At 38.2% G+C, this 13,137-nt stretch overlaps 1 protein-coding gene across 2 annotated transcripts in view; it reads left to right on the top strand.

Annotated features, from left to right (window-relative positions):
• The window catches only part of ASAH2 (N-acylsphingosine amidohydrolase 2), an 89,436-nt gene that overhangs the window by 60,325 nt on the left and 15,974 nt on the right, over positions 1–13,137 (top strand). For both annotated transcript variants that reach the window (XM_025273930.3, XM_025273928.3), the window contains 5 exons: positions 1,091–1,206; positions 2,210–2,304; positions 5,241–5,280; positions 6,079–6,174; positions 10,734–10,829. In XM_025273930.3, coding sequence (XP_025129715.2) covers positions 1,091–1,206; positions 2,210–2,304; positions 5,241–5,280; positions 6,079–6,174; positions 10,734–10,829 — 443 coding nt within the window. The remainder of the gene's footprint in view (positions 1–1,090; positions 1,207–2,209; positions 2,305–5,240; positions 5,281–6,078; positions 6,175–10,733; positions 10,830–13,137) is intronic.

Raw genomic sequence — 13,137 nt, 5'->3', positions numbered from 1 at the left:
TTATGCATTCCTCAGCTGATGGACATTTGGGTTGTTCTGTTTTGGGCTGTTAGGAATAATGCTGTTATAAATATTCATGTCCAGGCTTTTGTGTGAGCATATGAGTTCATTTCTTTGGTACATGCCTGGAAGTGGAATTTCTGGATCACTATGGTAAAATTCTATGTTTAATTATTTGAGGAACTACCAGAGTATTTTCAAATCATTGCACAATTTTATCTTCTTATCAGTTTCTCTCTGAAGATTCTAATTTTTTCACATCCGCACCAATACTTGTTTTTATCTTCCTTTTTTTTTGATTGTAGCTACCCCTGGGGTGTGGAGTAGTATCTCATTATGGTTTTGACTGGCATTTTCCTGGGATATTGAGCATCTTTTCTTATGTTTGTTGGCCATTATTGTGTCTTACTTGGAGAAATATCTGTTCGTATATTTTTCTTATTTTTAAATTGGTCTATTTGTCTTTTTATTATTGAGCTGGAAGAGTTCTTTGAAAGTCCCATGTGTGCTCTATAAGTAGGTCCAAATAAGTTCATAGTAATTATATTTTCCTGATTATGTATTCTATGTTCTTAGGTTTTGTAGTTAACATAGCTTTTTTCTAGATTATGGGTGTTAGGCTTGGTGGTTTTTAATTGCTCGTGTGTGTATACACATAATTAAGTGGAGATCAAGAGAGGGTCTTTAGAGACCACAAGTTAAACAACTGGTACTTCAAACTGGAGATATCTTTTATAGCTTTCAAAATAGGAAAAGGATAATTCAGCTCATTGACCTGTATTTAATTATATCATATTTTAAAAATTGGCAACATGGTTGAGGAAGAGCAATAAAAACAAAACCTGAAAGATGTAGAACATATATACTCTTTTACTCTATCAACCACATTGAGGATCTAATTAAATAATGGCTCCTACTTTAATATGAACAGGAAATTTTACCTCTTCTATTTTGCAAACTGTTTGAAATCATTGAACAGCAAACTTAATAAAATCTCTCAAAGTTCTGAAAGCATTGTTGTACAACATTTGTCAAAATGATGGTATTTTTCAGAGGGTTGCAATCATATTAATTGTAACATTCCTAATAGGGATGACAGAAGGGGATTCATTTTGGGAAACTCTTCGGGATCAGGTTCTGGGCAAGCCATCTGAAGAAATCAAAGAATGCCATAAACCAAAGCCAGTTCTTCTTCAGACTGGAGAGGTAATGTATTTGGATTATCATGGTGAAATTAGTATATTGTTATTTTTAAATCTATGAATTATCAGATATGAATAGGTCCGTGTTGAATAGTAGATCTGTGTATTATACAAATGTTCCCAAATTAAATTTTTAATATTAAAAATATGGATGCCATAAGTTTAACTCTAAGGAAATAAGGGATATGATTACTAAATATACTGACTTAGACTTTTACATCCATAATAAATAACTGAAACAATTAGAACAGAAGAAAAGGAAGAATAAGATTAAAATTTATGAGCACAGAATTCCTCACAGAGAAAGACATCTCAGGTTATTTTCCACACCTCAGGCAACATTATTAACTAAAGCAATATTTTTTAAATACCCTTTGGAACATGGATTTTCATATTCATGCCAGTGTTCATAATACCATGAATTTTTGATGTAGAAACAATTTTTAAATATAGTTTTTTCCCTAACATTTACTTAGAAGTTCTTCAAGAAGGAGAGGCAATGAAGGAATAGAAGGAATAGAGGGAAAGATTCTGTGCTAATCTGAACATGGTAAAGGATATACTCTCTTGGAGAAGAAAAATAAGGCAAGACTTAGTAACTGAAGATTTAAAGTGTTATTTAGAGTAAAAAGAGAAATAATTAAGTTATTTCAAAGGATGGTAATTCCTTCTTTGTCTTCTATAAGGAGAGTCACCATGGTAATATAGGAGAACCTTGGTTATCTGTTACACACTGTGATTCCAGAAAGATAAAGCCACCAAAAACTTCATTGATGAGAAAATAATTCCAGGTTAATGGGACACTGGTATTTGAAATTCACATATTAATTCTAGATAGAATATTTAATACTACATGACTTAGAAAAACACCTGTGACTGTAGGATAAGACACTCAAACAACTGGAAACATTTAATATCCATTAACAAGGAAATTCTGTGAGCAGCATTGGTCTCTTGAGCAAAGAGAGTAATATTCTTAACACAGTTTTCATGCTTTTGGTTCTTAGCTGTTAAAACCTCATCCCTGGCACCCAGATGTTGTTGATGTTCAGATTGTTACTCTCGGGTTCTTGGCTATCACTGCCATCCCTGGGGAGTTCACGTAAGTTCCTCTTTTTGATTTTGTGAGATTTTGTGATAGTTGTAGATGTGTTTCTGTTGAAATCACTTCTTATCATGGGCAGATGACCCTGTACTGACTCTTCTGTATCCTACTGTGCTATGTATGGCAATAGTGACAAATATTTTCAACCCTCTTTTCGTGCACCCTCTGAAGAATAAACCTCTTTATGCCTCTCACTAGTGTGTATCTTTTTTTCTGAATGTTGAGCTTCAAGTCAACTTTTTCACTCTCCACTTTCACTTTCATCAAGAGGCTTTTGAGTTCCTCTTCACTCTCTGCCATAAGGGTGGTGTCATCTGCATATCTGAGGTTATTGGTATTTCTCCCAGCAATCTTGATTCCAGCTTGTGCTTCTTCCAGCCCAGCGTTTCTCATGATGTACTCTGCATATAATTTAAATAAGCAGGGTGACAATATACAGCCTTGACGTACTCCTTTTCCTATTTGGAACCAGTCCGTTGTTCCATGTCCAGTTCTAACTGTTGCTTCCTGACCTGCATACAAGTTTCTCAAGAGGCAGGTCAGGTGCTCTGGTATTCCCATCTCTTTGAGGGTTTTTTTTCCCACAGTTTATTGTGATCCACACAGTCAAAGGCTTTGACATAGTCAATAAAGCAGAAATATTAGAATGTTAAAGCTCCACATTCAGAAAACGAAGATCATGGCATCTGGTCTCATCACTTCATGGGAAATTGATGGGGAAACAGTGGAAACAGTGTCAGACTTTATTTTTTGGGGGGGCTCCAAAATCATTGCAGATGGTGACTGCAGCCATGAAATTAAAAAACACCTACTCCTTGGAAGAAAAGTTATGACCAACCTAGATAGCATATTCAAAAGCAGAGACATTACTTTGCCAACAAAGGTCCGTCTAGTCAAGGCTATGGTTTTTCCAGTGGTCATGTATGGATGTGAGAGTTGGACTGTGAAGAAGGCTGAGCGCCGAAGAATTGATGCTTTTGAACTGTGGTGTTGGAGAAGACTCTTGAGAGTCCCTTGGACTGCAAGGAGATCCAACCAGTCCATTGTGAAGGAGATCAGCCCTGGGATTTCTTTGGAAGGAATGATGCTAAAGCTGAAACTCCAGTACTTTGGCCACCTCATGTGAAGAGTTGACTCATTGGAAAAGACTCTGATGCTGGGAGGGATTGGGGGCAGGAGGAGAAGGGGACGACAGAGGATGAGATGGCTGGATGGCATCACTGACTCGATGGATGTAAGTCTGAGTGAACTCCGGGAGTTGGTGATGGACAGGGAGGCCTGGCGTGCTGCGATTCATGGGGTCTCAAAGAATTGGACACGACTGAGCGACTGAACTGAACTGAACTGAGTGGGTATCTTGAAGTAAATGTAAAAATTTGAGAAGTTATCATTCTAGATTAAAATTATGCAGTGACATGTCAGCAGAAAGACTTTAAATAATATTAAAATACAGGAACATGAAACAATCAGTTTAGGTATTAGAAGCATGGAAACATGTTTTAAATTTGCTCTTTATGCCATATTTCCTGTCTTAATAAGTAGCAATTTTGTATCTTTCCGTTGTTCAGGGCCTAAATCTCAGTCATCCTTGAGTTCTTTTTCAATTTTCCCTGCTTTAAATCCCTCAGCAAATTCTGCATGTTCTATTCAACACTTTCCATCATTCTGCCCCCACCCACCTCCTCCCTACTTGGGTCTAAGTCACCATTGCCTCTCCCTGGATTACTGCAATAACCATCTCACTTTCTTGCCTTTCCCTTACTCCTCTATAGTCTTTTCTCAACATTATAGCCAGAGATATCCCTATAAAGCATAAGTGAAATCATGTCACTTATCATAACCTCTCAATAGCTTCCCAACTCTCCAGAGAAACCCTCACACCCTTATAATATCCGGCAAGGCCCTCTGCGATCCTCTCTTCAGCAAACTGTCTCATCTGATTTTGTACCACTCATCACACCTGCGGCAGAGGCCTTGGCTCCACTGTAATTCTCAGACTACCAAGCATGCTCCTGTTTTAGGGCTTTTGAACTTAAACAGCTCCTTCTACCTGCAACACTTACCCTCCATATATCTCCATGGCCAACTCTTTCATTCCTTCATTTCTCTGCTGAAAACTCTGACAGAGACGCCGGCCCTGCTTACAGCACATGACGCTGTTTTCACCCAGCACTGCTACCGGCACCATTGCATGGCTACGAGCATCACCACAGTGGCCACCACCACCCTCTTTCATCCTTATCCTGCCTCATATTCTGCATTGCACTTATTGTCATCTCACTGTTTTATTTTCTATTGACCATCTTCTCTTCCAAGAATGTAAGCTCCATACTGTTGAGTCCTCAGCCTTTTCAAGTGGGTCTGGTATAAAGTTAGTAGCTCAGTTGTGTCCCCATGTAATCCCCCAGGCTCCTCTGTCCATGGAATTATCTAGGTCAGAATAATGGAGTGGATATCCATTCCCATCTCCAGGGGATTTTCCTGACACAGGGATCGAACCCAGGTCTCCTGCATTGCAAGTGGTTTCTTTACCATCTGAGCTAAATAAATGAATGAAGCATAAGTTCTCTGTAGGCAGGAATAGTGTACACTCTACTTGCCTCAGCTCTTATTAATGTAGAATGTAACCAGTTGTTGACTCAGTGAATGAAAGACAGTTGTGATCTTCTGCCAGTGATATTCACTGATTCTGTTTTCCTCCCTCAGCTTATCTGGTTTTGGTTTAGGATTTATTTTGAAGATAGGGCAGTGTGGAAAAAAGCTCAACTAGAACTTGCGTTGTTTCTATACACTTTATTGTTGTGTAGCCAGGCTAACTTTTTGGCTTTCCTTACAAGTTTTTGTGTACCTCACACCTTTTGTGTACCTTTCTGTGTACCTTGCATACATTCTGAATAGGAAACCACTTAGATAATTCTGTTTTCTTGACTCAGGACCATGTCTGGACGAAGACTTCGGCAGGCAGTTCGAGAAGTAAGTTACAAATGAAATAATATACCTATGCATTTTTATTTGGAAAAGAGGAGAAGAATTCCCTGTCCTTATGATCTGATACCTTTTAAATTAATCTTTGCTAAGATGATAAGAGTTTTACACTTCTTGAAAGTAAAACCTGGAGGTGAATATGAAATATTGATGGCATAAGAATAAAATTTAAAAATATAAAGGAAATATAGTAGGATTAAAATATTTTATTTGTATTTATGTACTAATAATTTAAAATTTATGAGTTTTATGGATTCAGTAGTAAATGACCCCAAGTACATTAATATCTTAAAGTCCTATATAAAAAAAATCCAAGACGTTGAAAATTATGTATTTTATCTATATTTGTGATTTTCTTTATTTCAGTATTGTCAGTATTTCAGTATTGTCAATGTTTCTAAAATGACATAACCAGCAAAAGTCTTATTATTTGGAGCTGGAAATAGCTACTGTGGTTAGCTAATAATGCTCCCTTTAGACTTTTTAGGAAATTGATAAAACATCTATATTTTTAGTGATAAATTTCTGCATCAGCAAATAGAGTCATTAGGGTGTTCATAGATCCATTGACTTGCCCAACTGGAGTGCAGAGTTAAGGCTTTTAACTTTTCACCAAGGGCTCTCTGATACTCCTGTATTCCTGGGCAATTTTGATCATTGGAAAAATATTAAGATAGATATATTACAATAAAAATTCATATTGATAATTGTATGTTAAATATAACAAAAATGATAATACACTTTAAGATGAAGAGTAATTTTAGTACACTCTCCCCTTTGCCCTAGGAATTTGAAGCTTATGGGATGCTGAATATGACTGTTGTTATTTCAGGTCTATGTAATGTATATACACACTACATTACCACATATGAAGAATACCAGGTAAAGTAGAAAGTTCTCATCATTTAAATGAATTATATCCTGGTCAAGACTATTGTAGCAAATGCAGATTTTCTTTCTGGACTTCCTTAATCATGTTTTTTGAGATATGGTTTTGTTTTAGAGCAGGTAAGAAAAGGATAAGCCAGAGGTCATATTTGGGAGTTCTAGGTTGACCATTTCCAAGTTCAGTAGAGAATTCTAGTCTCATTAACTTCCACTTTCCCCGAAATAAATTACTTGGTCAAGGGCACTGGTAATAAGCTTGGGATATGGCATACAACATTTCTAACTCGATCCATACAGCTTTTGGTGCCTTAAGCTTCTGTAGAACCTGAGAAAATGGCCATTGGCAGCTACTATCTAGAGAAAGCACTGGCTAGGCACTTTGCAAATGTGATTTTATATAATCCTCTCAATTAGCCCTGACTGAAGTAGGGTATTACTATAGCATGATACAGGTTAAGAAACAGAGCCTCAAAAAATTAGGGAGGCTGCTGACTGGTGATGTTTTTATTTTGTTTGTTACAAATAGTACAAAAAGTACCCTAAGTACTTTTAAACACCAGTAGCTAAAAATATGAAAACAGGGTAGAAGTCCATACTTACTAGTTTCTGATACATCTGAAGTGTGACTTGGCAATTCATAGTGTGGCACACAGGCTGCCTCTTGACAAATGCTCAGTAATTCCAGCAGTGGAGTCTGCCCTGTTGCCCTCTGTTGACTTTGCTGAAGGTCCCTGCCTTTGAGTAATTCCTGTTGAATAAAGATTCTTAACTGGAATAAACTTAGATGAGAATAATAAGTTTGATGAGAATAACTCAGTATAGCATTATAGTAAAGTAATGCTCAAAATTCTCCAAGCCAGGCTTCAGCAATATGTGAACCGTGAACTTCCAGATGTTCAGGCTGGTTTTAGAAAAGGCATAGGAACCAGAGATCAAATTGCCAACATCTGCTGATCATCAAAAAAGCAAGAGAGTTTCAGAAAAACATCTATTTCTGCTTTATTGACTATGCCAAAGCCTTGGACTGTGTGGATCACAATAAACTGTGGAAAATTCTGAAGGAGATGGGAATACCAGACCTGCCTCTTGAGAAACCTATAGATAGGCCAGGAAGCAATAGTTAGAAGTAGACATGGAACAACAGACTGGTTCCAAATAGGAAAAGGAGTGTATCAAGGTTGTATATTGTCACCCTGCTTATTTAACTTATATGCAGAGTACATCATGACAAACGCTGGGCTGGAAGAAGCACAAGCTGGAAACAAGATTGCCGGGAGAAATATCAATAACCTCAGATATGCACATGACATATGGCAGAAAGTGAAGAACTAAAGAGCCTCTTGATGAAAGTGAAAGAAGAGAGTGAAAAAGTTGGCTTAAAGCTCAACATTCAGAAAACAAAGATCATGGCATCCAGTCCCATCACTCCATGGGAAATAGATGGAGAAACAGTGGAAACAGTGGCTGACTTGATTTTTTTGGGCTCCAAGATCACTGCAGATGGTGATTGCAGCCATGAAATTAAAAGAGGCTTATTCCTTGGAAGGAAAGTTATGACCAACCTAGATAGCATATTCAAAAGCAGAGACATTACTTTGCCAACAAAGGTCCGTCTAGTCAAGGCTATGGTTTTTCCTGTGGTCATGTATGGATGTGAGAGTTGGACTATAAAGAAAGCTGAGCACTGAAGAATTGACGCTTTTGAACTGTGGTATTGGAGAAGACTCTTGAGAGTCCCTTGGACTGCAAAGCTATCCAACCAGCCCATCCTAAAGGAGATCAGTCCTGGGTGTTCATTGGAAGGACTGATGTTGAAGCTGAAACTCCAGTACTTTGGCCACCTGATGCAAAGAGCTAACTCATATGAAAAGACCCTGATGCTGGGAAAGATTGAGGGCAGGAGGAGCAGGGGACAATAGAGGATAAGATGGTTGGATGTCATCACCAATTCAGTGGACATGGATTTGGGTAGACTCTGGCAGTTGGTGATGGATAGGGAAGCCTGGCGGGTTGCAAAGAGTCAGATATGACTGAGCGACTGAACTGAACTGAGGAAATGGCAACACGCTGCAGTATTCTTGCCTGGAAAATTCCATGGACTGAGGAGCCTGATGGGCTATAGTCCATGGTGTTGCAAAGAGTGAGACGTGACTGAGCAGGCTCGCATGTTATTTAGCACTTCTTTCAACTATGAATGTAGCCAACAAATGACAGTAACATGATCAGAACTATGACTTTTGTCATCAATAGGAACCATGAATATTTTTATATCCCACCTAGTTACTGCATATATGGAAATATCTTTTATTCTCATTGAAAGTGAAAGTCACTCAGTTGTGTCTGACTTTTGCAACACCATGGACTATACAGTCCATGGAATTCTCCTGGCCAGAATACTGGAGTGGGTAGCCGTTCCCTTCTCCAGGGGATCTTCCCAACCCAGGGATCAAACCTAGTCTCCCACATTGCAGGTAGATTCATTACCAGCTGAGCCACCAGGGAAGTCTTTTATTCTTGTTGCTATTTTAAAATCACAGTAGTTATTAGATCTCCTACAAGATCTTGTTATTCAAGGGCATCACACAGAAACGCAAACATTGCTCTGTCACAAAGCTAGTTTATTATTCGATTACATTTAATGGGTTTCCTTTGTCTACCCATGTATTTTATTTTATTTTATGTGTTTAGAAACATTACTATTAGCAGGGTCCATCGCCTCAACAGTCTGCCAAAGGAGACCATGGTACAAATAGTTAGAAACTCCTACTAGCTTGTCTCCTGATTAGGGACATGCAAAAATTAGTATTAATTAATTGATTTATTAACTCATTCATTCAACAGATGTGTTTTGTGACAGATATTGTATTAGCCACGATCTGGGCATGACAATGGTTATGAATCTGCTGCTGCCCTCAAGCCCACTAGAATTTATGGGTCAGTAGAAGACATAAAAGACATAGAAGAAAGCAGATGATTCCATTTCTGTGAAAGAGATGCACAAGGTGTTATGAAAGCAAAGAGAAAGAGCATCGGTTTAGACTGGGTGTTTGACACTGGGAATTGGCAAATTTTCATGAAGATACAGTGTTTGTCCAAGTTCTTGAGAATAAGTAAGGACTGATTAAGCAAATATAATGAAAGTTAATGGAAGGTGTTCCATATTGAGGGAGTTACATATGCAAAGGTCCAGAGGGGCAGGCTTAGTATATTTAAGGGGCTGTACTTAGCTGAATACCCTGGGATAAACATGAGGAGGGTAGTGAGATGGGCTAAAGCGGGAGGCAGGGGTTAGTCAATGGAGAATCTTCTGTGCTATGCCACAGAGCTCTGACTCAATAAGGAGGATTTTAGGGCACTGTAGTCCAATTCAAAGGAAGGAATGCTGTGATTTAGAAAGCTCACTAGAGGTACACGTGCAGTCCAGGTTCGATGCACGATACTGGATGCTTGGGGCTGGTGCACTGGGATGACCCAGAGGGATGGTATGGGGAGCGAGGAGGGAGGAGGGTTCAGGATGGGGAACACATGTATACCTGTGGCGGATTCATTTTGATATTTGGCAAAACTAATACAATTATGTAAAGTTTAAAAATAAAATAAAATAAAAAAAAAAAAGAAAGCTCACTAGGATGGCAGTGTAGAAAATGAATTGGAAGGGCAAGTGTGGAGGCAGAGAACTAACTGGTGAAGAAGCTGTAGTTATGATCTGGGTGAGAGGTAAGGGTTTGACCAAGGTTAAAGCAGTAAAGAAAGAGGAAAATGAAAGAATTCAAGAGGTTTTTAAGGAATGATGACTTGGAGACTTACAGGATGACTGCCAGATGATCCTGGCATAGGCTTCACTGAGATGAAGAATGTTACAGGGAAAGCGGATATATTTGGAGGGATAAGTTCCATGTTAGATTTGATGAATTGAAGGTTTCTGTGAATAACCAAATCTTTGGACCGCAGGTGAAAGGAGATGTATTTGGTTTTATTTTATAGTTCTGTGATGGTTAAATGGGCTCCCCAGGTGGCTCAGTGGTAAACAATCTTTCTGCTAATGCAGGAGATGTGGGTTCAATCCCTGGGTCAGGAAGATCCCCTGGAGAAGAAAATGGAAACCTACTCCTGTATTCTTGCCTGGAAAATCCCAGGGACAGAGGAGCCTGGCAGGCTACAATCCATGGGGTCGCAAAAGAGTCAGACATGACTTAGCAACTAAACAACAAGAAGCGGATGGGTTAAATGTCCTTTTCCAGATGGTTCTATAACCATCCAATTTATTCAGAATGGTTTCTTTCAAATAAACCCCTCTTTCAAATAAAATGGATTGACTCTCCAAATGGCACGCACCAAGAGAATTCATTGCCTTTAACAAATAGTTGGTGGGAACCATTCACTTCAGCTGGTAAATGGAAATGCTCACCCTCCTTTGTCATAATTAGCTTTGAATGACGTCAGTTTGGATATGCAAGATGTACAGTCATCACCTGTCACTAAAATCAACACCTGCAAACGGACGGATCGAACTATGCAGGATGGTGTCCAACTCTTCTCTGCCCCTCCTGCAGGCGCAGCGGTACGAGGCCGCATCCACAATTTATGGACCGCATACTCTGTCTGCCTACATCCAGCTTTTCAGAGTCCTTGCCAAGGCCATTGCTACGGTAATCAAACATTGTATGTTTGTATGTCTCAGGAGTGGGGAGATGAAGAGGGAAGTCAAAAAGACCTTCGCTTTGAGTGTTTGGTTCCTTTATATTTAAAAATATTATAGCTGTGAGGTATCTCTAAAAATTGAAACTGATAAAATGAATTCAGAGTCAGTTAATCATCTTTTGGTGGTGACCACTTTTTTCGTATATATTATCTCATATTAGTCTCGCAATCATCATGTGAAGTATAGAGTTATCATTTTTCCCCATTTTTCACATGAGCAAATAGGTTCAGAGATGAGAAGTGATCAAGCTTACTATAACTGAGGGTTGAACCAGTGCTTCCTAGTCCTGGTCAGTTTCTCTCCATTTGCTTCATGAATTGAGTGGTTTATCAATTCTGACATGTCCATTTTCTTTATTAGAATATCTCTGAAATTGGGATGTATCTTCCAGTCAAAGGAATCTTACAATTATATATTAGCATGTTTTTACTTTGTGGTGGTTCAAAAATAATAATAGTTATTATAATCAATAGAGCCTTAGATTTGATAAAGTATAAGAGTTGTCTTCAAATGTACATATACATTGTATCTACCTAAAATATGTACACCTAAATGAGTTTATTTAAAGAAACAACACTCATGTAAATCTTACCTCTGGTATATAGTTTATATACAAAGGTGCATTCTGGTGGCAGAAGATTAGTCAATATGCAGGATAACGACTTTAAGATAATAAATGATCCTTTTATAGTACCACATAAGCACCAAAAGGCTGTGAGGCAGGGATGGCATAGCCAAGACAATAAAGCCCTTTCAAAGAAAAAGCTTGGATATATCAAACTGAAACAAAACCGCTATTTCTGTAGGTCAAAACAGTGAAATCTTGGAAATTTCATATGCCTCCACCTAATTAGCTATTGACTGTGTATTTGAAATCTCAATAGAAGGAATCTACTTTAAGGTATATGGGGCTGGCCAAAAAGTTTATTCAGGTTTTTTGTAACATCTTATGGAAAAACCTGAATAAACTTATTAGCCAACCCAGTATCTTAATTACCTGATTATTGTTTTATCATAATATGCCTTTCAATTTTAGATCTGATACTTTCTTTTCAATTATTTTTAGTTTTTATCATAAAACCTGTACCTATTTGTAGAATATTCAGATTATAAAGATATGTATAAACCTATAAGCTATATCTAGAGATAACCACCAGAGAAGGCAATGGCACCCCACTTCAGTACTCTTGCCTGGAAAATCCTATGGATGGAGGAGCCTGGTAGGCTGCAGTCCACGGGGTCGCTGAGAGTCGGACACGACTGAGCAACTTCACTTTCACTTTTCACTTTCATGCACTGGAGAAGGAAATGGCAACCCAATCCAGTGTTCTTGCCTGGAGAATCCCAGGGACAGAGGAGCCTGGTGGGCTGCCAGACGTCTATGGGGTCGCACAGAGTCGGACACGACTGAAGCGACTTAGCAGCAGCAGCAGCAGAGATAACCACTGTTTAACTTTCATGCAATTACAGGTTTATAGCTTTTCCCATAGAAATAGAGGCATCAAATTTTATAGTGATATTTAGGAAGTGTGATTCACTTTGCAGAAATTTGTTTCAGAATTTTATGGTTATGTGTCTAAGAATATCTATGTGATCTTGGGCAAAAATACCACTGAGTGTCTGCAAACCTATTTTCCCATTTGCAAAATGGGAATGATAATGAGTAGATTATATGGCTGGTGTAAAGATTAAGTATATAGAGCAAGGATTAAAGTATATTAAATACATATGAAGGGCTATTTAAGATTAGAGATTAGAATTTTGATGGCACTATTAAAGATGACACATTTTATGGAAAACGTAGATTAAACTGGGCATGTTATAGGCTGATCTTAACTTTTAAATTAAAACTATATTTATTATATTCATTAATTAGCACAGAGAAGGATTTAGGAAAATACTTGGTAGTGACTTTGGATAAGAGAGCCTTAACACTTTTTAAAGATTTAAAAGAATAATTACAATGTCATGTTACAGAGGCTGACCATGTGTTTCTATTGAGAGTCATACACAAAGAGAATGGTTGTCCCAGAATCTAAACTCACGTAGCATGATTCCTAGCTTACACTCAGATTATACTGACGAGGGGAGTGAAAGTGTTTCCTGTGACCAAAATGTTCTTCTGTCACAAAAGTTAAAATTATGGACATCTAGGCTCCAATTTCAGCAAAGTTCCCCTCATATTTTGTTACATTTGTTAGCTCTTTGGAAAAGAGAGAAAAAGTGAAAGTGAATGTGTGTGTGTGTGTGTTCCA

The sequence above is a fragment of the Bubalus bubalis genome, chromosome 23 (assembly GCF_019923935.1).
Source record: "Bubalus bubalis isolate 160015118507 breed Murrah chromosome 23, NDDB_SH_1, whole genome shotgun sequence".
Classification (NCBI taxonomy): Eukaryota; Metazoa; Chordata; class Mammalia; order Artiodactyla; family Bovidae; genus Bubalus; species Bubalus bubalis.
The sequence above is the reverse complement of the archived record's forward strand: the minus strand, read 5'-3'. Positions and strand labels throughout refer to the sequence as shown.